General features: G+C 39.6%; 2 protein-coding genes and 1 non-coding gene across 8 annotated transcripts in view; all 3 read right to left on the reverse strand.

The window, feature by feature from the left end:
- The window catches only part of ZNF143 (zinc finger protein 143), a 38,950-nt gene extending 32,638 nt beyond the window's left edge, over positions 1 to 6,312 (reverse strand). For 4 of the 6 annotated variants that reach the window (XM_027884557.1, XM_027884555.1, XM_027884556.1 and 1 more), the window contains exon 1: positions 6,209 to 6,312. The gene's annotated coding sequence lies outside the window, so the exon portion shown is untranslated. Of the gene's footprint in view, positions 1 to 673; positions 1,778 to 1,805; positions 1,945 to 6,208 lie in introns of those variants that run through there. The other 2 variants (XM_027884554.1, XM_027884553.1) reach the window with 2 other exon arrangements.
- A 1,885-nt stretch (positions 6,313 to 8,197) lies between these two features.
- IPO7 (importin 7) overlaps positions 8,198 to 25,119 on the reverse strand; it is a 36,308-nt gene continuing 19,386 nt past the window's right edge. Inside the window, exons 10-25 of the mRNA XM_027884550.1 lie at positions 24,596 to 24,695; positions 23,557 to 23,633; positions 23,127 to 23,243; positions 22,271 to 22,360; positions 21,594 to 21,759; positions 20,674 to 20,834; positions 19,660 to 19,788; positions 18,042 to 18,108; positions 17,840 to 17,965; positions 17,457 to 17,554; positions 16,034 to 16,129; positions 14,839 to 15,059; positions 14,539 to 14,744; positions 13,760 to 13,966; positions 13,289 to 13,405; positions 8,198 to 11,128 (exon numbers count right to left, since the gene is read on the reverse strand). Of these exons, the coding sequence (XP_027740351.1) occupies positions 11,031 to 11,128; positions 13,289 to 13,405; positions 13,760 to 13,966; positions 14,539 to 14,744; positions 14,839 to 15,059; positions 16,034 to 16,129; positions 17,457 to 17,554; positions 17,840 to 17,965; positions 18,042 to 18,108; positions 19,660 to 19,788; positions 20,674 to 20,834; positions 21,594 to 21,759; positions 22,271 to 22,360; positions 23,127 to 23,243; positions 23,557 to 23,633; positions 24,596 to 24,695 (2,076 nt within the window). The 3' untranslated portion in view covers positions 8,198 to 11,030. The remainder of the gene's footprint in view (positions 11,129 to 13,288; positions 13,406 to 13,759; positions 13,967 to 14,538; positions 14,745 to 14,838; positions 15,060 to 16,033; positions 16,130 to 17,456; positions 17,555 to 17,839; positions 17,966 to 18,041; positions 18,109 to 19,659; positions 19,789 to 20,673; positions 20,835 to 21,593; positions 21,760 to 22,270; positions 22,361 to 23,126; positions 23,244 to 23,556; positions 23,634 to 24,595; positions 24,696 to 25,119) is intronic.
- LOC114057828 lies at positions 21,904 to 22,085 on the reverse strand. Its single transcript, XR_003571312.1, has one exon. It is a non-coding gene; the product is annotated as a small nucleolar RNA SNORA23 (small nucleolar RNA).

Here is a 25,119-nt window from a genome sequence, read left to right on the forward strand (position 1 = left end):
TAGAAATACAAACATGGGAGAACTTAAGACTCTACAATCTTACTTCTGTTCCCCTATATATCTGTACGTTAATCTTTTCCAGTTTTACAGGAGAAATCTGGAGCAGGGTCAGAAATTAAATTTAAATTCTGTGGGTGCTTTGAACAAATGCTTCAACAGACGTGGATTTCTTTCTTCATCAACAGCCCTTACCTTTTCCAGTACTTTACCTCTGCACTGAAACAGTGAGATTTATGCTGCAATCATTGAGACTGACTTCCAACAAATAAATACAATAGACTACTTAATGTCAGGCACTTCTAAGTATTTCTCATATAATCTCAATGTCTTTTACTGAATCTTCTCCTGTCTCTTGTAAATGCAAAACATAATTAAACATCAGTTTCCACCACATTAATCATCCACGGTATAAGAGAGAAACAAGGCTGAAACACAGAACAAAAATCTCTATTATGGACTCTGGTAACAATAGCTGGATTCAGATAAAGGGGTAAGATATGCAATTTAACAGCAAATTACACAATTAGTTTCTAATTTTCTACATGGTAAAGAAGTGTGTGAATTATCAACCACGGGCTCTAAGCCTGCCCCTGGAAAAGAAGCTGACGAAGACTGACAGCACGGCCAACTGCATAAGCTTGGTGTACACGCTCAGGGTGGCAGCACAGCTGACCTGCAGAGACTCATGGTGCCCAAACCAGAGGCTGGAAGTCAAACTCAAGGCTCCTTTTTACTTTTTATAGTATTTCAACTCTTCTGTTCCACAGGAGATACGTCCTGATAATAATGCAGTCCAAGACTGATTCACTGCCACTGTTTGGCATCTCCTCAGAAAGAACAGATAAATGCAAGACCAAATTTATCACTGCCATAACGATGCACAAGCCTGACTTCAGTGAGAGCCATGAGAACTTGGGCAGTGAGAACCACATTTAGCCTAACAAAATCACTTTATGTTCCAGCAGTCTTTTTCCCCAAAAAGTCATTACCATACAGTTTACATTGCAAATACCATCTACAAACTGTCAGAGATCAACGTTGGCATTTTATATATATTATGAGATGATGCATATGTGTGTAATTTCACGCTGTGGGAGTGCTAGGGTTGCTATTATTTCCAAATGTGTGGCATTTAAACACAGGCAGATCAGAAAGCCACCCACCGAGAAGTCCTACACGTGTAGAAAAGACTCAGGTTGATCCCAAATATGTCTGCTTACTTCACACGTTCCTTGAATATATGAGAGAAGAAATTACTGGTTAATCAAAGGAAGCCAGAGTAGTTCCATCAGCATGTGAGCTGTCAGCAGCGCTGACAGAAAGCCAATTAAACTGCTGCTGCAGCTCTGGGACAAGCACCTCACAGCAGACACAGTTCCATGAGCACATCTGTTTTGGGTGCACTGTTACAGCACCACTGCTTCCAAGTGAGCAGCACAGCCTTGAGCCAGCAGTTTGGAACAATTTGGGAGTCTTTCAACAGCGCCAATTCCAAAAATCCTGCAAGGAAGCTGACAAGCCATTGAGATCCATACAGCACTGTTTGCAGAGGCAGAGAGACCGGGATTCTGAGAATTACTTACCCTAAGTGTACTAATGCACCCGGTCAATGAGCAATGCCATAATGAGAGTTATTATTATTAGTGGAGTGCCCCAGAGGTCTGGCTTGAGAAAGGGCCATTCATATAATCTGTACCAAAACACCCAATTCAGGTGTGACTGAAAACACCTCTGTCATTGGGAATGCTTGGCTGTGTGCATGGAACAGCCTGCAGACCTGCTGCAACAGGAACAATGGAACTCACCTACCAAAACAGGCCATCAAGTTTCTCTCAAGTCAAGATGATATTCCTTGCTCAAAGCTAAGACACATTTCTTCTCTCCTGGCCAAACTTGTATCATTAATGCTCAGGAACACCTTTTCTAAACAATACCCTCATTTTCTTTACTGTGGACTAACTGGTAATAAAAAGTAAAAAAAAAAGTAAGGATAAATAATTATAATTCTGAAGTGCAAATTCAGGGAAAAACCCTGAAACTGTGGTAGGTTATATGATTTTCTGAAAAAAATGTACGTGATTGACAGAGATGAAAAAAAACACCCAAACTTAAAATAATTTTTCAGCATGCTCATGAGATAAAGCACAAGATTTCATTCCAGTGGAGTTTCACCCTAGAAGTCATGAAGTGCAAAATAGATTGAAAGCATTTAGGAGACGAAAGTGTGTTTTTAAAACAAGTTCTTCTTTTTGGCTTCTGTTTGTTTTTAACATCAAGTGTATATATACCTAAAATGCTGGCTATATCAAGAAGGCATCCAGGTGATTCATGTCAGAATTGCATCCAAATTACTCCTAGAATAATGCCTATTTGCAGTTAAAAAAAATATAGTTAATTTCTGAAGAGCTTCAGGGAGCTACTTAATCCTTGAATCATAAAACTTGCAGTTATACCAGTGTTTTAAATAAAACTGGGAACATTTGCTTAACAGGTAAATACGTAAGGGCTAAAAATCTGAAAGAAACTGAGATCAACTATTTCTATCCATGTTTTACTTGAATGTCAAACAGACTTCTTTCTTAATTGTCAAGGAATCACAGAAGTGACTTATTTATATCACCAACACAAATTAATCCTTTCAAATCCTGCAAATCCATTGAGACTGCTAACAAAAGAAGGAATTTTGAGTGGGTTTTTTTGTGTGGTTAGGAGTTAATTAGTAATCTGATAACTACATTAGAGATGTAGCAGCAGCAGCCATGACAGTTAACGGCAGCGTTTTAAGCCGGGCTTGTATTTCATGAACTGAACTGGCAGTCTACTGGATTGCCAAAACCACATTACAAATGTAAATTGAAAACCAGTACATCTAAGTACATTCTGCAGAAGTCTGTGTAGTACATTATTAGCTCAGTGTGCATATACTTAAAATATGGGCAACACCAATTAACTTGCAAATATGGGCCCATCCTCCAATTCTAGAAAAGTCTGTTATCAGAAATGAAGTCCAAGGGCATTGGGCAGGTAACACAATTTTCCACTCAAGAAGTGTATAGAGAAGGAAACATTCTGAAGACAATAAGATACAGACTGAGAGAAGTATTATGTAGTTTTTTAAGTATAACTCTGATGTCAATCTTGAAAAATCACAGAACTTGCTGGAACTGTAAATTCCCTTCAAAACCGGGAACTTATTTAACAAATATTATCTTGGTGGAGCAAAGTACAACCCCACTATGCAACTAAAAAAGCAGTGTAAACCTGAAAATTCTGACAGACTAAATCACTAAAAGCACTTACTCATTTAATCCAATTCGGGTTTTCAGTAACTGATCAACAGTTGCTGGTGCATAGAGAGATCCAAAATAATACTCACTCAGGTAAATACAACCAAGAGCAGAGGAAGTTACAGACTAATATACAGGCAAACCCCCACAATACCCACTGTGCTATGGGTTGCAAGGCTTCCTTCCCCTCCTCCCTACAAGTGGTGTCCATGTAGAGGCTCAGAACAATACCTGTTGCTCAGATTCAAGAAAAGGATCCATCTGTTTGGATCAGTCTATTTTAGGGATCCATAAGCTAAGCAAAAGCGTTCCTTCCATCTTTTGGGATCTTACAGAAACACAAGGTACAGCAACAGACTACCCAACTCCTTTTCTCTTTACCAGATGCACCAATTTCTTTTTAGCACAGAAGAGATGAAAAAACAAACTGCCCCCTATTGATGCCGAGCAGAAAATCATTACTGGTGAGCTGAAGTGATGGGCAACAGATGTGGCAACACAGAAAAAAAAAGCCAGTGGCACGGAAAGGCTGGCCTGCGATGCAGGTACATACACATGTCAGAGGCTGCAGGAGTTATAAAAGCAGCAGAAATCGTGGGGATGATCAAGGAAGCAGATACAAGTTAAAATACAGACACAGAAGAGTAATACAGGAATTGGAGAACAAGAGCATTGAGGCAGTTCGATTTTCCTCATGAATATTTACACTGTCCATTGTAATGACTGAAACTGGAAGAAATGCCCTGATTATTGCCTTGATTATCTGGAATGTGCTGTTCGTTTTGTGCGGAGACTCATCCAAATTCAGCTGAGCCCTACACTTTGGAAAACAATGAGTTTCACAGGTGCCAACTAAAGACTGCTCAGACCTTAATTAACAAGTACTTCTCAAAGACTCCACCTACGCTGAGCACGTTTTAACACAAAACTCTTAAGGCTCACATGCAATGGTAAGGTAAGATCAACATCCCATAATCTTAAACAAAGCCATCCTGACCAAATTTAAATGGAGGAACCCTCAGCCTAATCCTGTGCACATCCCAGAGAATTGCAGGTGAGCAGGCAGCCACCAGCAGCAGCCCGCAGCTTAGACCTGTTCACTGCTCCAACTCCTGCCAACTCCCTCCTCCTGGACAGCACAGGACAGAAAAACGTGAGCCGCAGACAGTCCACTGAGCTGAAGCTGCACGTGATGTGAGATATTCTAGAGAAAATAACCCAAAATTTACAGACTAATTCTGGCACCCATTACCCGGCCTATTAATCACTTGGCTATTGCTGTGCCGCTCTCCTGAGAACAGCATCAAGCTACGCCAGCACGAAGACATAAGCCTGTGGGACTTTATAACTAAAAAACATTTTAGACTTAAGCAAAATTACTCGTCCTCAGATACGGTACTACAAATGAAATTTTAATTACAACGAGAATAGTTTACCTAAATTACAAAATCATTTTGACATACTCAAAACTTTGTAAAATATTTATTTTCAAATCTCATTTAAGCTGCATCTACTACCAAAAAAACATCGATTATTTGACTACATATGCCTGAGTTTCGTATCCACTGATTCAGACGAATCGCTTTTGACACATGTACAGCTTAACGCAGAAGTACAAAGAAAGAAGCCATTAAAACACGGCCACATCGCACTCTGCCATGCTAAAGCCGTATGGCAAATGCACAAAGCTAAAAATATACTACGCATAGGCTATTTTAAAAAGCTAGCAATTAAATCGAATTTTTCAGGTATGATCACCTTGAAGCTACAAGAGAAATTTCTGGTGCATAGTCCTCTAAGACTGCAGATTCAGAGCACCTGAAGCAGAATCTCGATAAAACTGTATCAGAAGAGAAATATGTTTTCTTTGAGTGACAGTAAGGCAGAAGTTCCTGTATCATTGGAAACAGGAGTAACATTCCCTACGAGTACTGGCATCACTCTGCATATGACGGCAAATGCAATTACCTGATAGTTCAAAACCAACCCCTAAGAGACTTCATACAGAACTAGACCTGCTCAACAGCAGGCCTATCCTAACAGAAAATTAAAACTTCCACGGAAGTCACGTCATTTTTTTTTCTCGACGAAAATAACCACGACTAAGACCTTATCAGAAAACAAAACAAAGAAAATTTTTGCGTTATTGCAGGTAGTTTTTTCTAGAGGTAGCTTCTCGTTATCCCATTCTAATGGAAGTTCTGGAGGAGAAAAGCTGACGGGACCGAAAAAAAGCAGTATTAAAAAAAAAAAAAAAGAAAAGAAAATTAAGATGCTCTTGCACTTTGGCAAGCTGAGAGAGATGCACAAAAATAGATGGATTCAGAAGCTGAGAGGGTGCCAGGGCCTCCTCCCGTGCGAAGGCGGCCGCACCGTGTTAACCAGCAGCGACCCGGGGCCGGCACGGCGGATTGTCCCTGCCGGGCCGTGCGCGGGGCCGCGGAGCTCCCGCGGCAACTGCTCCGGTGCCGCTGAGCGACCGACAAAAACCAGGAACATCACTTTTTTTTTTTTTTGAAAAATTAAAAATTAATTAAAAAAATATGAAAAAGAGAAAACCACAAAAATAGCCGAAGCCCCCAGACCGCCGCCCTCCGAGCGCGGGGCCCGTCGCGCCCCGGCCTGCGGCCCCCTCGCCCCCCGCCGCCCCCGCCCGTGACGCAGCGCCGAGCGGGCCCGGGGGGGCGGCCCTGGGGGACCCCCGCGGGCGGGGAGGGGCCGGCAGAACCCCGCGGAGCGGAGCGGCTTTATCGCCGCGGCTCCGCCGCTCGGCTCGGTGCCGCCCGCGCCCGCTGCCCCTTGCCCGCCTCCCCGAGCGCCGCCGGCGGGCGCGGCCCGGCCCGGCGCTGTGCGGCGGCCCCGTCCGGAGATGGCGGAGGGAGCATAAGGCACACTGGGTAAAAGCACATTTATATACGAACCTCGCCGAGAAATTTTCCAACAATTCCTCCGTCCGACCCCACCATGCACCAGGACAGGAAACGGCCGCCTCGGCGCCGCCCGCCCGCGCGGCACCGCCCCGCGCGCCGGGGGCGGGGCCAGGCCCGCCACCACCGCCGCTCCCATTGGCCGCGCCGCGCGCGCCTCCGCCGCCGCTGCCCGCCATTGGTCGCTCTGGGGCCGCGCGCCGGCGCCCATTGGCCGCGCGCCCGCGGCCCCGCCCCCGCGGCTTCATGGCGTCGCGGCTGTGCCGCGCGCGGGGCCGCCGCCATTTTGTGCCGCGGGCGGCGCGGCACCCGCACGCCGGGGAAGCGGCGCCATTTCCTGCCCTCCCCCGGCCGGGCCCGCGGAGCGCTTGAGGCGGCGGGACCGCCGGCGGCCACACGGGACCCGCCGGGCGCTGCTCCCCCTCGGCTGCGGCCGCCTGCGGGCCCCAGGGAGGCTCGGCGGGGCGTGGGCCGCAGGGCCGCACCGGTGGCAGCGAGCGCCTTGCCCTTGCCGGCCTCCCGCCGCGTTATCTGTGGCTGCCATGCCAGCCCGGTCCCTGGGGATAAGGACCCTGTGCTTCAAGCTATCCTTGGGAGTGTTTACCCTTATGTGATTTTTAGGTGCGGAAACGTGTAATAAATAGTCTTAACAGCTCCCAGTGTAAAGGTGTTAAGGTTAGATCAGTAGATGATTTTTCAAGAAGACCCAGTTCTGGAATTCACGCGAATTACCACCATTGATACCCAGTTCTGAGGGGCTTGCTCCATCTTTCCAAACATAGGAGATGTAAAAGCATTTAAATTATGCTCCCGAATAACAGTTACAACTTCTTGAAGCATACAAAAGGCTGGGAAAAGCTTATTCCTGAACAGGCCTAATAGCAGTTTTAGCTTACAATTTTCCTTATTGTTTCTTAATGGGAAACTTTCACCCAATGTACAAACTGCAGCCATCGGTTTGATCTGAGGTACAGAAACAGAAATACCCAAGATAAAAAGTCTGATTCCCCAACTGCCTTGTATTAATGGATTATTAACATCTCTGTGCAATGCTACCACTCTCCCATTCTGAAGTGCTGTATGTTTCTAGCAGCAACGTTTTGTTATAAAAACCAGAATACACAAAGCAATGACACACCATTTAAGATAAAGAAGCTACATATTGCTTGAAATTAATTGAAAATCAGCATCACAACACTGGACAAAGCTTTTCCACACTGCTCCTTCTGGGTACTCAGGTCACACAGAGCACAGGGAAGAGAAAAACCCAGCTGAAGGAACTCAACTCCATAACAGCATGGAGCTGTTGGAGAGAGAGCCTTCGACCTTCCAAACTTATCTCTTATCCTATTTCTAGAAACCTTTTTCTATTTTACTTCTGCATTCAGGTTAAAACTTGAGTTGCAGGGTTGAAAATACAGGCCCAGAAATTGAACACGTTTAGAGAGAGAAAAAGGACACGTAGGGAAGGACTGAGAGGGAGCTACACAGAAACAAAGATAAAACATGCCGAGATGCCTCATGATGATTCTGCTCTGAGAGCCTATAGGCAAGTGGAGGAAATTTCCTTTAGGAAAAAAAAAATCAATCCATAAAACTTACAAGGTATCAATTACTAGGCATAATTAAAATAATCCCTGTTTATTGTCAGGTAGTCAGTAATTAATCCACTGCAGACTTGAGGAATCTTGCAGCAGTAGTTCAAGGCTGTAAGAGATTTGAACAGAGCTTTGCTGTACTATGCTGACACCTATTAATAATTCTTTTAAGATAGTGATTTAGGAAAAAAAAATTTACCCAGTATGGCAACATTTTTAAAAAGCATCTGTTTTTTTTACATTTAACCCAGTAAAGAGAACTGTGGTTGTGCCTAATATTTGATTGAAGAAATATTAGGGAAATACAAACCTTAGAGCTATGTAATTAGAACAGGAACTACACTTCAAGAATACAGCTACATTCAAAACACCACACTGAAATGAGTGAAGATAAGGATTTGCTTTAGATGTTTATTAATCCAAGGAGATCTTCCATAATAGAAAAAAACAGAGGCTTTAAATTTCCCAGCCCTTCCTTTAGAGTTGCATTATCCTTGAAAATGGAGTGGATAAGTGCAAGTTCTAGGAGGAAGATCAGTTTGAAATTTGACATGTGTATCACTGAAATTGATATATTGCATCACAAAATGCACTATCACCACCACCAACAATGCAAAGTTGTTTTGCAATTTATATAAATACACTTCTTGGAGCAAAGGAAAGCAAAGTTCTAGATCACTCTTAAAAAAGATGCTCCTTGCTAACCAGTCTAGTGACACATAAAAGCACCCTTGAATTAAGACTGTATTCCTCACACCAAGATAGCATTCTTCCCTGGACTTGTGACTTGAAAAATGTAACTGTTCCAGAACTGACAATGGCACTGAAATTGGTCATTTCCCCCAATTCTTTCATCATCAGCTTTATTCATAAAGCCTTCTCACTGCTGCCATCACACACCTCGTGCCACGAGGCACAAGTGGCTCATCTGCCCTCAGAGGTTCTCTTACATTTTTTTGATGCATACCAAGATAAGCAGATACCTAACAAGCAGATTTTCAGAAATGATTTATGTCCCACTGGGTGTTTCCAAGGCTGAGGAATGCGCAGCAGAAGGCATGCTCTGTCTGTCACCTTTTACTACAAAAATATACCCTTGTCTAGGGCCTGAGGCCAGAGCACACCTGGACGTGCCCATGAGTTACACACTCACCAAAAAACCCAACCCAGCCCCGCTCTGTGGCCTTGGCCAGTCAGCTACAGGTGCACAAGTACCACCATGGTTCTCCTACCATTCCAAGGATGGATACTCCATCCTAGGCTTCATCCTTTTAGGCTTTTTCACATTAAGTGAAATTTTCTCTTAGTCCACGCTTTGCTTTTCAAGTATCCCGTTTGTATTCCCCAGGGCAACACGGCATTGCAGCTCTGGCTCAGCCTCTCCCCTTTGCGCCCTGTGCGCAGGGAAGCGTTTGCTGGAGCAGCTGGGAGAGGAGCAACTGGAAAATCCCTTCCAGTGCCCGGGGAAGCGGCTGTGCACCAGTGGAAGGCAGAGTTGTGGTGCTGGTCAGCTCAGAAGGAAACCCCAAACCACGAAATCCTGCTACTCTGCTGATGCAAAAAACCACACCACACAAACCAATTTTCTGAAGACTGCATTTTGAGTATCATAATATATATATATGTGCATTTCATTTTTACAGATAAAAAGTTTATTTTTTAACCTGTATTTAAATTTTGGAGGCTTACATTAAATTAAAGGTAGCTCGTTTAATATCAATTGTAACAGCAGGTGACATTTTTATATAAAAACAGCCTAAAGAAAAAAAAAAAAACCAACCCAAACATTTGATTTAAAAGACCTGACACCAATGATCTCAAGGCAAGATCAAACGCCAATGGATTTTTGCTTTTAGAAAAGAAAAAGGGGGCATTTAAGCCAACCCGTTCACAGCATCTCCCTGCTGGCTTCTTCATACAGTGGTTTTGATAGTGGTCCCAGAGGGAACTGTATTTTGCCTCTCTAGCTAAAATACTAGTTACTATAGCAACTTTGAAGGAAGAAAATTGTGGCTTCAAAAATGAAAGATTGGCAAAACTTCAAATACACTGTCTGGATCAGGCAGACAACAGCACACACTAATGCTGCAAGTGCAAAAAGAGGGGGAATGAAATGCAGGAGTAGTGCACCTGCACTACCATGAGCTGGAAAAAGACTATTTTGCACAATTGGGGCAAAAAAATTGCATTTATACACCACAGCCCAGATCAGCCAATGACATTTGTCATCTTTTTAGTAGATTGCATATGTGGATGTTTCATCCACACACTTCAATTGACCTTAAGATCTTCACCCCTCATTTACCTAACAGGGTAGCTTTTTTCTTTGTGCTTACAGTACACATTTGTATCAGTTCTCTACCTTGTACAGTGAGATCTTTAAAAAAAACAAAGGACACGGAGGGTGTTGCTATTTTTTCTTTAGCAGCAATGAAATATCACTAACCCCTTTTTACATAACCGAATTCAAGTCACAACCAGAGGTGACTGCACCACAAAGTCACCAGGTACAAAACTGCTAGTTCATTTTAAATTAATAACTTGAAATTATTTTCCCCAGTACATCCCTTATTTTTTATTTTTATAAACAGCAAACATTTTTGCTATTTTTGTACATAGGCTAGCAGGCTTGTTTCAATATGAAAGTGCTAATTCATTTACAGATTTATCAGTTATGTAGTGCTACATTAAGTGTCCAATATTCTACATATGAACAATCTTGATAAATGGAAATGATGAAGATTAAGTAAGGCTATCTGATTACCTTATCTTATTTACATTAAAAGAATAGACACCCAATAGTAGGGATAAAAGGGAAATAAACTGGGCAAATACTCATACTGCCACAGGTGTAAAAATTGTCTGCCTTCTACTTTGTACTGTAAATGAGACATTTTAAATAGTCCTGCAGCCCATGTCTATTTTGTTTTTCCTCAGAAAAAGAAAAGCTGCCTTCATGACATCCCCTCTTGATTTCCGATCTCCAAAGTGTGTCATTTGAAGCTTTAAATTCAGATTCTTCCTATCTTCAATAAAACCTCTGGTTTGCTTTCCAGTATTAGGTTGTACGATCAGGTCCCACTTCGGGGGCTTTTGTCCAATCTATTTATAAATTAGTTTAGAGTGAGTTGTAGATAACATGAACCAGTTCTGGAACCACTATTGGGAGGAACACAAGCTCTTCACTACAATCACACAGTAGCAGGAAAAGTGATAATTCAATTCATTCCTGGGGCAGGGCCTCCAAAATTAAATGAAGTTGGCACAACTGGAGCATTGAATTTGTATCCTCCATGCTTTTCAATCATTTTGGATTCTAAAACAAAACAAAGAAACAAAATGAGCATATTTCAGTGCATGTGAAGTGTAGTGGGGAAGACAGATCAAGATTCTGTGACTGAGCATTTTGAGTCTCTCAGAGATAAGAGCTTTAATCTGGGGTTACCCAAGAAAGGAATCAGCAACCACAAAGTAGAAATGTGCCAGGCCCCAAAGAACAGATGGACAGGTTATTTACTTATTTTAACTTCTCAATATCGTTATAGCCATGCTTAAATGAATTTGTAAGTTTAAAAAGGGCACACTTGAGCTTTTGGACACAACTATGTAATTTTCACGTTTCAGAAGCAGGACCTGAATGAATGCTGCACTTCTAAACTTGCTAAAGGCACCTAATTCTTTTTGGTTAACATCAATAGACTTTGCAGTCAGTTCAGTAACAGAGCACATGTACAATAAAAGCATACAGAGATGTTAACTAAATTTTCTGTGTTCCTACCTCAATTCATCAATACAAGCAGAAATAGCCACTGAAGCACCAGAAATGGACTTTTAGTATATGTGCTTCTACCCAAGCAGGTAATTTGGATTTTAGGTCACTAGACCATAAAACATAACTCTGAGATAAAAGCAACACCATCACTTTTCATTTTCAACCAAAACTGTAGGATCTGTAGCCATCTGAGGTCCACCAATCCATCACTGTAACTATGAGCAATAGTTAAGGTGTCTGGTTTTACCATCCTTCAAAGACTACTGTAAGACAGGTTTTACTGTAAGACAGGTTTTTACAAGCTCTAATACATGGACAACTGAAAATTAGGTTGGTAATTTAGGTTGTACCTTTAATCCATCTGGATAGTGCAGAAGGTAGTTTGTATTATTCCCAGGTCAAGATAACAACACACGCTAATGTCTTACACTGGTCTAAGAGCTTTCTCCTATGTCAAAACAGTTGCAGTCTCTCTGGGAATACAGGACAGCTCATATATTATCTAGAAAATCTGAATTTTGTCTCTGTTTCTTTGGAAACAAGCCAGAAAAATGTTGCCATGGCTAATGAAGCCTGGGGGGAGACCCCTTCACAGCTCCACAGGAGACAAATCTCTCAGCATATGGAATTTCTTCTAAGCTACATTAATGAGGGAGCAATATATTCCAAATCCTCCTAAAGGATGTCCCCAAGTGAGGTAGGTGGCCTAAATGGAGTATCAGTGTGCTCTGACAGTAGGCAAGAATTTCCTGTAAGGATCTAGTTGCTTAAGTGAAACTTCACAACTTGAACGTAGTTTCCTCTATGAAAAGCAGTACAAGAAAAAAAAAAGGATAAAAAAATATTTTTTATCCTCCATAAAATGCAGTAGTAGTATATAAACTCATCTGTACAATGTCTGTGCTTGACAGGGGACACAGTGAAACTGTATTTTATAACCACTAAAACTGGATCCTTCTGGACACTTACAAAATTTGTGAGGTCATTCGGGTTGGTTTCCCATAAGTACTTATTAAATGTGTATTCTTACTACTAATCTTTCTATTGAAAAAATTCTGAACTTCTGTTCTGAAACACCTGTAGCAACTGTTCAGTAAAACATGGGATATGAAGCTGGACTGAGCTCTCAAAATTAAGTCTTGATTTTAGAGAGTGATATATATTGTCTAACTCTCAAAAGTAAGGGAAAACTTTAAAGAAAAAAAAATTTAAAATCTATATTATCTGTAATGAAGTTTAACATTCTAAAATATTTAATGGGCTTAATAATGTGGCTTTACAGATGAATACTGCTTCCATAATTTAGTATTCTCCTGTCCATAGAATCATTGTCTCTTCCAGCTGGACTAGGTCACATGCCAGGAAATAATTTATCAGCCCCTTGATGTGTCTGTTAACATACCTGGAGTTCATCTGCCTTCAGGTAATCAAATCAATTGTTTTCAAATCCAAGCAATTAAAACAATTTGCTTTTATGCCACTTCACGAGCCCATTTCTATCATTCCTTACTCCTCTGGCAATGCCATACAGTGAGGCTTTGTGACCTGACCACCTTAAGAGATTCCAAACACCTCTGGAGTGCAAAAAAACCCCAGCTTTTGATGAAGACATTATCAGGCATTCTCTATATTATGCTTCTTGAGCACATCCAGAGCACTCCAACAGCAAAAGAAGCCATTAATGGTATAAAGGGGGGGAAATACCATGTGCTGCCCGCCTCTGATCTGCCAGAGTTGCTATGTCCTGCAGCTGCTTCCTTTGTTCTTCGTTAAGACCCTGTGTCAAGGCTTGGTACCACGCAGGGTTACGGCTCTGAATTGCTGCAAAAGAGAACATAAGCAAAAGGAAAGTGCTGAGTAAAATGTTTTGTAGCTCAAAGGATTATTAACTCACTGCTGCTTTAGTCACGATGACAGTCTGTTATGGTTACACAAATCAAGACGTTTAAAAACAATACTAAAACCTCTGATCTCTCCCCTACCACTGTAAATTTATTTAAGCATCTCCCCCTGCTCTGAAGGTTTACTGATGGCTCCTCCTTTCCAAAGGAAGAACTGATTCAAGCACATATTGGAAAGCCTGTTTGGGAGTTTTCAACAGGTTCTAGTTTGTAACAGTACACTCCAAAGTTAAAATGTAATTTGTTGGCCAGGAAAGGAAATATAGTTACTTACTCTGAAAAATTGTTTTAAATATCTGATATTCATCAATAGGGTTGTCTTCATCATCAATAATCGTGGAGTAGCCTTCCAAAGCAGTCTCTTCAGCGTCATCTTCTTCCCAGTCTTCATCATCTCCATCTTCACCTGCCTGTTTTGCTAGAATTTCTAGATATTCTTGACCATCTTCATCAATGTCATCTTCATCGCTCCCCAACTCCTCTGAGTTAAATGTAACACACAAAAAAAGGTTTATCTCGGGAAGGCCAAATATGTAAAACAGGCAATGGAAGTGGTAACAGTATAGTGCAGGCTAGACAGGGGGGAGCTCATGTAACCTCTCCCCTCAGAGACACCACTGTCCAAGTGGGAAAAGAGAACTGTCATAAAAATGTATATACAGATAGTCTGGAACAGCACTTGATAAAGCTTTAAACAAAGCAATATTCATGCTCCAGAGAAAGCCTGAAATAATTTCATGAAAACACTTTCAAAAGGGCTGTTGAAAAATGGCCTGAGAAATACAACATATAATAGTACAACAATACATATAATGACAATAGTTTGAAGACTTTGGAATTCAATGGCAGAGATCAAAATGAAACTGGGCTTTAAGTAGATAGATGAAAACAAACAAATTCTTTTGAGTATGGAAAGTGCTTCCAAACAATCACTCAGACAGATGATGGAAAGATAAAAATATGGAAAGAGAACTAAAAGTTCAAGGCATCTCCTTAAAAAAAAAAAAAAAAAAAAAAAAAGAGAATGCAGAATAACAGTTTCAGTTTCCATACCTGTTTCCTCATCTTCTTCAGCTTCGTCATCATCATCACTGTCATTTTCATGCTCTGCATGACAGGCATATGCTCTTTTCAATCCATTAAATAAAAGGATAAAAGCTGGCAGGATCTGCCCAGCAACTTGATTTAAAACCTGTGGTATTTGCTCCAGATCAATAAGTGCACACAAGCCAAGCACACACATCTTTCTATCATGAAGTCTACAAAACAGAAGAGCAAAAATGGCATAAGTTTTGTTACGATTTACAAGCAGGTCATACATAGAGAACCATCTTCAAAATTAGAAACACTCACCCCAAGAAACAGTCCACATCATTAAGCCACTGTGTTATGAAGTGATTGGTGACAGGCTCCACATTATTGGGAAAACGAAGATTTTCCAGGGTATTTAATAGTAAGTGAGGATTGTAATACAGAGCAGCTATGGCAACCTGGAGGCACATTGTTCGTAGTTCACTGGTTTTCACTTCTCTGGTCAGTCTCTCCAAGGCAGCTTCCACAAATAAGGGTATGCACTGAGGAGTGGGAACCACGACAAACTTAGTGACCAAAACTAAAATCTGTCATTCTGTATTTCAACAGTCTGGCACATAAACACAGAGGGCATAAAATGGGAGCAATTTTGTGTATGACCTCTGCTGGCAATTAAAAGATTAAATGAAAATGTGAAAACATTTAATCACATGGATTTTGTGACATCCTGCACAGCAGCTGTAGCTCCTGGTTCTATAATCTTGTGCATTAAAAATGAAAAATAGAGGAAATGTATACAAAAGGAAGTCCAACAAAATCAACCTAGTATTTTTTAATACATACATCAAGGTCAAGAAATATTACTAACGCTCCAAGAAAACAGCTATTCAAAGGTGTAGGCTCTTCAGAGATGCCACACTAAAACAATGGATTCACAATTGAAGATTTTTTTTTTTCAAATAAATTAAAAATTAAAGTTTCCAAGGACCATCTCCACAAGTATTAAAAAGGATGCAAAAAAGTTTAAATTGCTAGTATTCAGTGCTTATCCTGGGCACAGCAGAAGCACACAAATTCATCTCTCCAATTACAGTTTTCATATGTGGATAATGAAGTCCCTGGTTCCTCTATAACATTCATTGGGATTCCAGGAACTTCATTTTCATACTTATTTCAAAACTATGAGCTTGAAAGATTGAATAATTTAAATTAAATATTCACTAGGATTAACTTAGAATGCAATTAATCGACTTTTTAGAACTGAGATGCTCCTAAACTGGTGCTATTCCAGTTCCATGAAAACACATGAGTTTTGCAGTGTCCTAAATTCTGGAGACAAAGTGTGCAATAAGTATCTCTGCAGTGCTGTTAACTGAGTAACACTGAAGTAGAAGAGAGGATTATCAGTCACACCACGCAAAATCTGTGTAACAAAACTCAAGTTAACACATAATCAATACTACAGAATAAAATCTCTTTTAAAGTATTAGTATTAGCAACCAAAGGTGTTACCAACCTGATCAATGCCACGCCCTTTACACTGAAGAATAATTACTTCTAACAGCTTTGCTGCATGACATTCTGCATCTTCTCCAGCAACTCCTGTAAGGACCTGAAAAATAACCATCACTGTTGGTGATATCCCTTCCAGAAGTGTTCTCCATATACTGCTTTGCTTTGAAAAGCTGATACGAATGTACCCTCTCTATAACAATGCATAAGCACCCATCAGTAAAGCAGCAAAATCCACAGCAATGTCTTGGTATGATAATCAAAGACTGAAAATGGTTGAATGTGGGCAAAAGTAACTTATATGTGAAAATATTCAATAAAACTATGGATGCAGAGCTTACCACAGTAACTGCATAAGCATCAGCTTCCATTTTGCAAAGGTTTATTTCCATACACAAAACAAAACCTTCTGTTATGCATTAATGTACTGAATTTTTAAAGTTTTATTTACAAAAATGGGATATCCAGTGGTAGAACATGCAATATCTAAAACCTGTGTTAAAGATTCACTGTGCTCAGCCATCACTAATCACTAACAGGTCATGGCAGGCTGATTTTGTTTTTATCCTATATTGCCCATTTCAATATAAAATGTTTCAAGAATTTACAATCAGCCTGGTTTCAAATAAAGGCTGGCAAGAGTTATTCACTACAGTATTTTAATACCTTCAAAAGAATTATTCAGGAAATACCATGAGCAGTGCTGACAGTTCACCACAGCTCTTATATAGACACCACACATGATATCCAGGAGTGGAAAACTGAAATCCCTACAGATTACTATTAGAGATGATAAAATATTAACAGCATGCCATAAAGAAGTGTTCGTTTCCTCACACAGGGAAAGCTGTGTATCCAACATATTGATTGAACAAAGAAAGCCCAGATAGCAGCTACCTGTAACACACAGGAGCTGAGAAATTAAACACAGAAACCTGCTCAGAAGTGCCTGGACTGAGTTAGAACATTAGTGCTCCCAGATTTCATCACTGACTTGGGAAAATAACTTCCTACTCCTATTCCTTTACCCTCCATCCCTACTGCACTTGTTTAGCATACACACAGCAAGTGGTATCCTGGACACAGCAGGGCTACAAATCCCAGATAAAGGAAACCACCTACCTTTTGCAATATGTCTTGCATGCCCATATGCACAAAGTGTATTGCACAAAACCTGGTTTGTTTATTCTGCTTTTGTTGTGTATGATTTGGTTTTGCCTTTTAGCAAAAGTGTGCATCTGAAATTTAATGCAACCTCTTTAAATTTCTCTGCAATAACTTAGTAGTTTGTGGAATCTCAGAGGATGTTAAATAGCAAAATGCTTTAAAGAACAGACATCAAAAGCTGTTGTGGGAAACAGTACCCAGTTTAACAGCGTATTACTTCAAGGATGGCAGGTTTTGTTACCACAAAGGAACCTACTCACCTTCTTGCACATACTGTAGATCATTTCAAGATATTTTGTGTCTGACAGAAGTGTATCTGTATCAACAGTAACATAATTATGCAAGAGAGGCATCATGTCTGTATTAAAAGAAGAATGATCACAGTTAGATACTGTTAAAATCAGGTTGAAACCTGTGTATTACTAATTACAGTTCTTGCTTAACCTTTGTCAAGGTAAATGTGCATCTAATCATAGATGCCTTAACAAAACAAGTCTGGTTGCTGCAACAGCAGAATAAAACACTTCAAGTGTAACCTCACTGGAGTGTTCTCCTAATATTCAGTCGAGATGCAGTTTATTATTTCTGGCTGAAATTGCATCTACGAAACCGTTTGGCTTTCTGATTTATTTGTGTTACTTACCAGTAAAATAATCAAAACCATCCTGCTGAAAGACTTCGAACACGAGAGGAAGAAGCTGCCACATTTGTGCAGAAACCTGTTGGCAGGTCAGACTATGAGCCAAGGAAAAGATCTCCTCGTAGAACTCTGCAAAGAGAATTTTAGGTAAATGTAATGCCAGTTCCTTACACCTGAAAAAATAAGCCAACAGAAGTAGACATACCTAATACATGCTGCTGCAAAACTGTTCCAATCACCTGCAAACAGATCCCTTCCAGCTGCTGGGTAATCTGGAAAAAAAAAAAAAAAAAAAAAAAAAAGGAGATTTATGACTATTTTTAATATTTGGGAGTTGCAATTAAACACATCTTAAAGCAGTTTCCAGTAATACAATATAGCTTTCAAAACCAATCCCAAATTTCCCACTAAATGTGTAAGAGCAGCATTTCTTACCTAAGGATCTGCAAGACTGCTCTTAATGCAAGGTGTTCTTGGAACACTGGAAGAATCTCATATAAAAGAAAAGCCCAATAGTAACCCTATGCAACAGTTAAGATCCATTGAAACACTGTAAGTAAATGTATATCTCAAAGGGGGAAGCAATGGAAATTGCAGGAAATATTTGCTATTCCAGAAAAGTGAAATTTAAAACAAACAAATCAAATCAAATACCAAACCACCTCCCATAGCTAGCTTAGGATGTTCATATGGTATGGGGACAATGCTGGTCCTAGAGATTCAGACAGTCTTCCCAATTAGTATTTATTAGTCCCTGGAATAGCTAATAAAACAGTCATCAACCTGTTGAGGGCACTTAGCTTGCACAGGGGCAAATAAGGGTTGAGTTTCTGGTCTTAGCTATGCAGAACAGGATTTGAAACTAACCTGCTAAATACCTTATCTCTTGCAACACTGGTCATCCTGTGTGAGATGTCTCTAAATATAAATGTTTAGTGGTCAGCATTTTAAAACTGAGTTCCTCAGGACTAGCATATTGCTACACATACTTTTAATTTAGGTGGCAGAGATTTGCTGACAAAAACAAGTACATGAAAAGCTTGCTGGGCAGCTTTAGCAACAAGTAAATGAGGTGAACTGGTCCTTGGTTTGTTGTATGGCAGCACTGGATTCTGCCCTTGGGAATTTGTATTGTGCTGCTTCCTTAGTAAAGTCTTCAGAGTCCTGAGAGTACAGTTTATTACTGAACTCTTTAGTCACTAAAAAAACCTAAAACTTATTTATCAAAGAAACAGTAGCTGATTTTGTCGTGAAGGCTTTTAATCAGGGATAGCATCTTTTGAACTAGCTGTCCTCTGGACAGAAATTAGTCCACAACAAAACAAAGTAACAGGAGTTTCCATCACACTGGAGAATTCTCCAGGGCAGACCAGGCAGGTACAACAACCCATCACTGAGCACAGCCACGAGAGCTGTATTTACTGGCATCCACTCTGTCCCAGGGAGCAAACTCAGTCAGCAGAGTCAGTGTTAGGAGACAACTGAAGCTTCATCTGTTCTGTTTGAAGGGCAAAGCTCATCAAATCAGAGGGATTGTTTCAGCTGAGCTGACAAGAGTTCCACCCCTATTTGCACAAGAACCCAGATTCCTGTGGGAAATACTGTGGCAACATTTGCGCTCTCTTACTGCATTCACGGCATTAGAAATATGACCCACTCTGTTACAACTTGGTTACATGGTAAGTACTTCACTGTTTCCTGTTTAAATATCTTTTTGGCCAAAAGGACAGTTTTTCAAGTAACAATGCCAGAAACAATGGAAATATTAAAGACTTACAGTGTCCTAGACAACACCTATCAGCTTTAAAGTAATTTTTACTTACTTCCTTGTGGTCTTCAACTACACTGAGAAGTGTATCAATAGTATTCAAGATTCCCATTGCTGTCACTGCTTTGTCATCACTGCCCTCTTCATCTGGACCCGTCTGGATCACCTGGTTAAATGTCATTGCCTGCATGTAATAGCAGAACAACCCATAAATACGTCACTGAACTGTGGAAGTCTGACATTCTACACAATTTAAAGAGTACTTCTGCTAAGAAAACAAGAGTATTAGCAGGTGACTGCTCCATTCCAGAGTTGCTTCTCAAGATGATAAAATTTGAATGTTAAGCCATTGGAGCTGTTATCCTTTATCTATTCATAAAAATAATACATAAAATAAAAATTATTAATAATAAAATTATAAATTACGTTATATCCCATGCAAAAGAACACACTTTCTACAAGCAAGTTCTTCTAACACAAGGTTTGACTGGTAGCTGAACTAGACTGAACACTTTACAGGCATTCTCGGAGAGGACATGCAAATAATTCTGTTTAAACTCCACGGCAAGGGCCTGGAATAGGGAAGCACTGAGCTGACCTCTGCTTTTGGAACCATTAGTACAACTTGCTAGATACAGCCACTGAAGCTCCGAATTTCTCCTGTAGATTTAATTTTAATTTCACATTACTGACAACATAACATTATTTTCACACCAAATTTTTCATTAAAAAATCTGGTCTTAATCTTAGTATTTTAAACCAGAAAACTTCACTCACATTTTAGAGACTACCTAAAATGTGTTACCAGTTTCATTATTAACACTATCAGGAGAAAATATGTACAATGATTTCTCAAACATTTCTAGAATTGTTCTTAGAAATCTCCACTTGGTTTAAGTTATGAAGCCAATTTTGAGGAAAAACCATCTAAATGTAGAAGAAAACTACTGGCACCAATGCGCTTCAGCAGACTGGAGTAACAACAGCTACTCACTGATGGGAAACTATCAATTTTTAATACCAGTCTTTCACATATTAAGCATCTTCCCAAGTCACCAGAAAGTCTCACCAAATGCTGTGTCATTTCTACTGCAATTGGAGTAACTTCTTCACTATATTCACAGATCATCTTCTGAATCACATTAGTAAGATCATCATTTTCAGTCTCTCTTATGATGTGAAGTAAAGCTTGCATTACAGGTCTAATGAATGGAGTAATATATTCTTTAGCTGTAAAACAAGTGGAAATGTTTGAATTAACATTCTTAGAAAACCACAGATCAGTGTAAGAAATTCAAGATATACTTTATTAATATTTAATGCTTCAGCATTAATATACCAAAAACATGGGTAGTATAAATCATTATAGCACAATACTAACATTCAGAACAACTTTTAAATAAAATTGTATACCAACAGGATCAAACTGAAGTGTGAAAACCAGAGCTCTGCAGTCTTCATAGAATGCAAGATTACTTATCCATACAAATGTTAATTCAACAGGAATGGTACGTACATATTTTTGTCAAATTACTTAGGGTATTAAATATAGATTTTATGTTTGCTTTCTGGCTTTTATGTCAGCTTCAGGAATACTAAGCCATGTAAAACCTGCCAGGATAAAGACAGCTTTACTTTTCTTTTTAAATAAATTTTGACATAAATGAATATATGCTGAGACAGATACACTTATATCGCCACTGTATTTCTGATTCAATTATTAGGTGCTGTTAAACTGGATTTACTGTAGCATTAAGTTGTTGTTTATAATGTTACAATAATTTTAATGTCTTAGAATGTAATTTACAATGTTATTTATAAAAAACAACATAAAATTTCCCAGCTGAAAAATTACGATGATTACAAATTATAATTAAAAAAAGTAAATTAACATCAGGAAAGCAGAGAATGAGTGTGCCTGAAGATCACAATGTTAACACCTGTTCCATTAAAGCTTGCTTGTAGTTGTAAGCAAAGAGGGCTACCTACCTTTCTCTTGGTTACTGATCAGAACTTGAAGAGCTATTGCAGCCTCCACTTTCACAGGCATTTCCCTGTCATCAATCAGACACCGTCTGGTGAGTTCTAAGGCTGTCTGGAGATTCTGGTCACTCTTAAATTTGACTTCACAAAAGTAATGAAGAACCCAACAAGCCTGAAAAAAAAACCCCACATTGAACAAATTCAGAGCTGCAAAACCTAAAACCAGGATTATCAACTACTGGTATACCCATAACCTATGCAAATCATTGAATCTGAAGTACAACTACTGTTGAATAAAGATAAGACACAAAAATGAAGATGTTTGAGAGTGTGGAGGCTGGTCAGTGGGAGGCTTGTCCTTCAGACATCACTAGACCAGTACTATGATCTCAGGTTCATCTTTGGCCACAGGTTTTGTGTGAGCAGTACAGCCTACATGCAAAACACACATAGACCCTACCACCAGACACAGATGGAAAACTGTGCACACAGTGCTGCAGCCACGTTAAAACTACACAGGAACTGTAATCACACAGAGACTGATACGAATCTCTGAAATAAGTGTACAATTTAAAAGGTGCTAAGAAGAGAGCATTTGTTAGAGGGGAAAAAGTTAAAAGATTCCTGAGTCTTCCAGTTGGCACAGATAGTGTATCTTAACAGTAAATGTCACACTTCCTTACCCGTGCTCTCATGTAACCCAGCTCACTGCTGAAGAGAGGGAACACGTGATTCTGCAACATATATTCCATCTGGTCTTTGTAGATCTTTTTCTGTCAAAATATGAACAGAAACACATCAGGTTAAAACTGTACATAAAAATGTATTTCTAATCCAGTAAAAAAAAGTCACATACAATACAAGTCTGAACAGTGTAACAAAACCCTCAGACTTCTAGTTTAGCTCTTTAATAAAGTCAATTATGCAACAATGAAATCCTTTATAGTAATTAAACTTGGATCGCACATGGATTTTTATGATTTTCAGTCAAATAGGGACACTTTTTTCTCTGCCATTTTTGACCACCAGAGACACCTTTTAAACGGCAGCACGTTGTTCTGGCATTAGAAAAAGCAAGAGCGGTCAGGGAAACTTCTTAGAGCTGTGGTCCAAATACAAGTCCATGGCCTGCATTGGTTTTGCTACCATTCCAACTGAGCAAGGCTGCCAACTCCACTTTATTTCATTAAATGAACAGCCTCTCACTGAATGTTTTCTCCTTCCTTCCACAAAAAAAGGAATGCGATTAAGCACAGCACAGAAAATGGTGTAGTACTTCTCACTAGAAGCACAGAACTTAGAGAAACTTAAAACAATAATCTGAACTTGAATATGAACCGTAAAATTTGAGTAACTAAGCTGACAACAAACCCCAAACAATTAAGTTCAACATCTAAAAAAACCACCTGGCAGCAATTCAGAAACTTGTGAGCGTGAATTACTGCTTGCATTTCTTCTAAGACACTGTATGTGCAAGAAAGGAAAGAAGGGGGAAAAAAAAATAAGAACGAAAAGAACCACCAGATTTGTTGCACTTACTTTTAGGAGAATTTCAGCCAAAGAACCAATCATATGTAAAGCACCATCTTTCTTACGAGGGTCAGCATTTGGCTCGGTAAGGATTTGATAACAAAAGCCCATTGTCTTCTGCAGGACCTAGATTACACGTAAGGTAAATCAAAGTATTCCAATCAATCATCTCAGGTACCACTCTCAGTGCTCTGAAATGCCTGAATATCTAATAATCTGCTCCAAGCCTGGAATTTGGGTTAATGTTTTATGTCTTTAAAAGAAACACACAGCAAATAAAAAGATCTCAAATAGACCGGTACAAAATAAATTTGAAATTAAAAATTTAAGTGTACTGCAATATGAGAGCAGAAAAGTAAAACATCTATTAATAGCTCTTTCATCAAATAAATTTAATTTAGCTAGTGTTGTATTTCAGTATAACCCTTGAACAGCTTACCTCTTTCCTTTTACTACAGGATGTAAACAATAATGTCTGAGCAGCAGTTGTTGGAGAAATGAAATCTTCAAATACATCTGTTAAGTAAACATGTAACAGAGATAAATACTGGGCCTTTATTACAGTTCATGGTCCTAATGTATTTAATATGAAACAAAAGAGCAATAATTTGCCTTTCAGGTGGTTAATTGTGCTTTCTTGCTACAGATATTCCAAGACCAAAGAGTAACATATGTTTGGATACATGTTTCATGTTCTTCATGATCACTGGATACATGTTTCATGTTCTTCATGATCACTGGCTCTATATGACTAATTTGGAATTGTGTCTTTCTTATTAAGATAAATCTTTTGAAACAGTAGAAGCAGTTGCAGTAAAGTGTTGACCTGTATGTTATTTGCTCTACAGGCAAGCACACAGAATTAACTGAGTTAGAAAGTGCTCAGTTTTTTATTTATCTGCAGAAGAGGATTATCAGACCCTTGTGTAATACCTGTAGTGTTTACATGTCTGTGCCTTGGATCCTGAGGTATAAAAACTCCCAAACCTCTCAAGATCCCCTGCTCTAGCCACATAAACAGTCCTAGTGGAGGGAAGAATTTGTTCAGGAAGTCGGAAGCATTTCTTTCTTCTCCAGCCTTGAAGGACTTACAGAAAACCCCAGCAAGCCACAGGAGGTGAAATCCAACAAGTCTGGAACACCAGGCTGGATCCATAACATTTAATTTACCATTGGGGTGAATCTGTTCTATCTGTGCCACATGTGAAATTCCATAAGACCACTGGAAATCCAGGGCCTGGAATACTGGCTGTTGTAAAGCACAATCTTTTATCATTACCTTTACATAGTTACTGTTAGCAAGACCCGGACTGTTTGACTCGTAACAAAAATTTTGTAACTGTAGAAATTAAATACTTTTACAAGGGCAGAAACTCCTGTGTCCTCCACGGTGGCAGCTTTCACCAAAAAAGAACCCCTAAAAAATCCCACCTTTGTATGAAATCATGTTTTAACACAAGTAGATTTCAAATTCTCACCAAATTTCATGCGAATATATTCATATGGATCTTCTTGCCAAAGCTCTTCATCAGCATCTGTATAGCACATCAATGGAAAAATAACATCTTGGATAATTCCCTGAAATAAAAAATGGAAACGGGTTAGCACTTCTAAATCAACCTCTATATTCTCTCCTGTGTATCACAGATTTTGTCCGTCCTGTCATTTCTTCGTATAACGTGCAAACATGGTAAAACTATCTGGATGTAGTAGATTTTATGTAGTAGTTCACAAAAAAGGTATTAGGCAGAGTTACAATACAAGATATTACACTGTATTTGGATAATGGTATGTGGAGATAATTCCATGCCATAAATTCAGTAGCTAACACCATCTCCAAATCTGTTGTGTTGCTGTGTTACACTGTAATCCTTAATATACTAAAGCACAAAGGAGAGAGAGCAAAAATGCAATTAGCTGGCTTTGTTCATGTATCACGGTAACCTTCACCAAACAGGCTTAAACTCTTCCCACCAGCAATTTGTATGAGAATTCACTGAAA

Source organism: Empidonax traillii, unplaced genomic scaffold (genome assembly GCF_003031625.1).
Source record: "Empidonax traillii isolate 1590-97213 ecotype Southwest subspecies unplaced genomic scaffold, ASM303162v1 scaffold148:size1803964, whole genome shotgun sequence".
Lineage (NCBI taxonomy): Eukaryota > Metazoa > Chordata > Aves > Passeriformes > Tyrannidae > Empidonax > Empidonax traillii.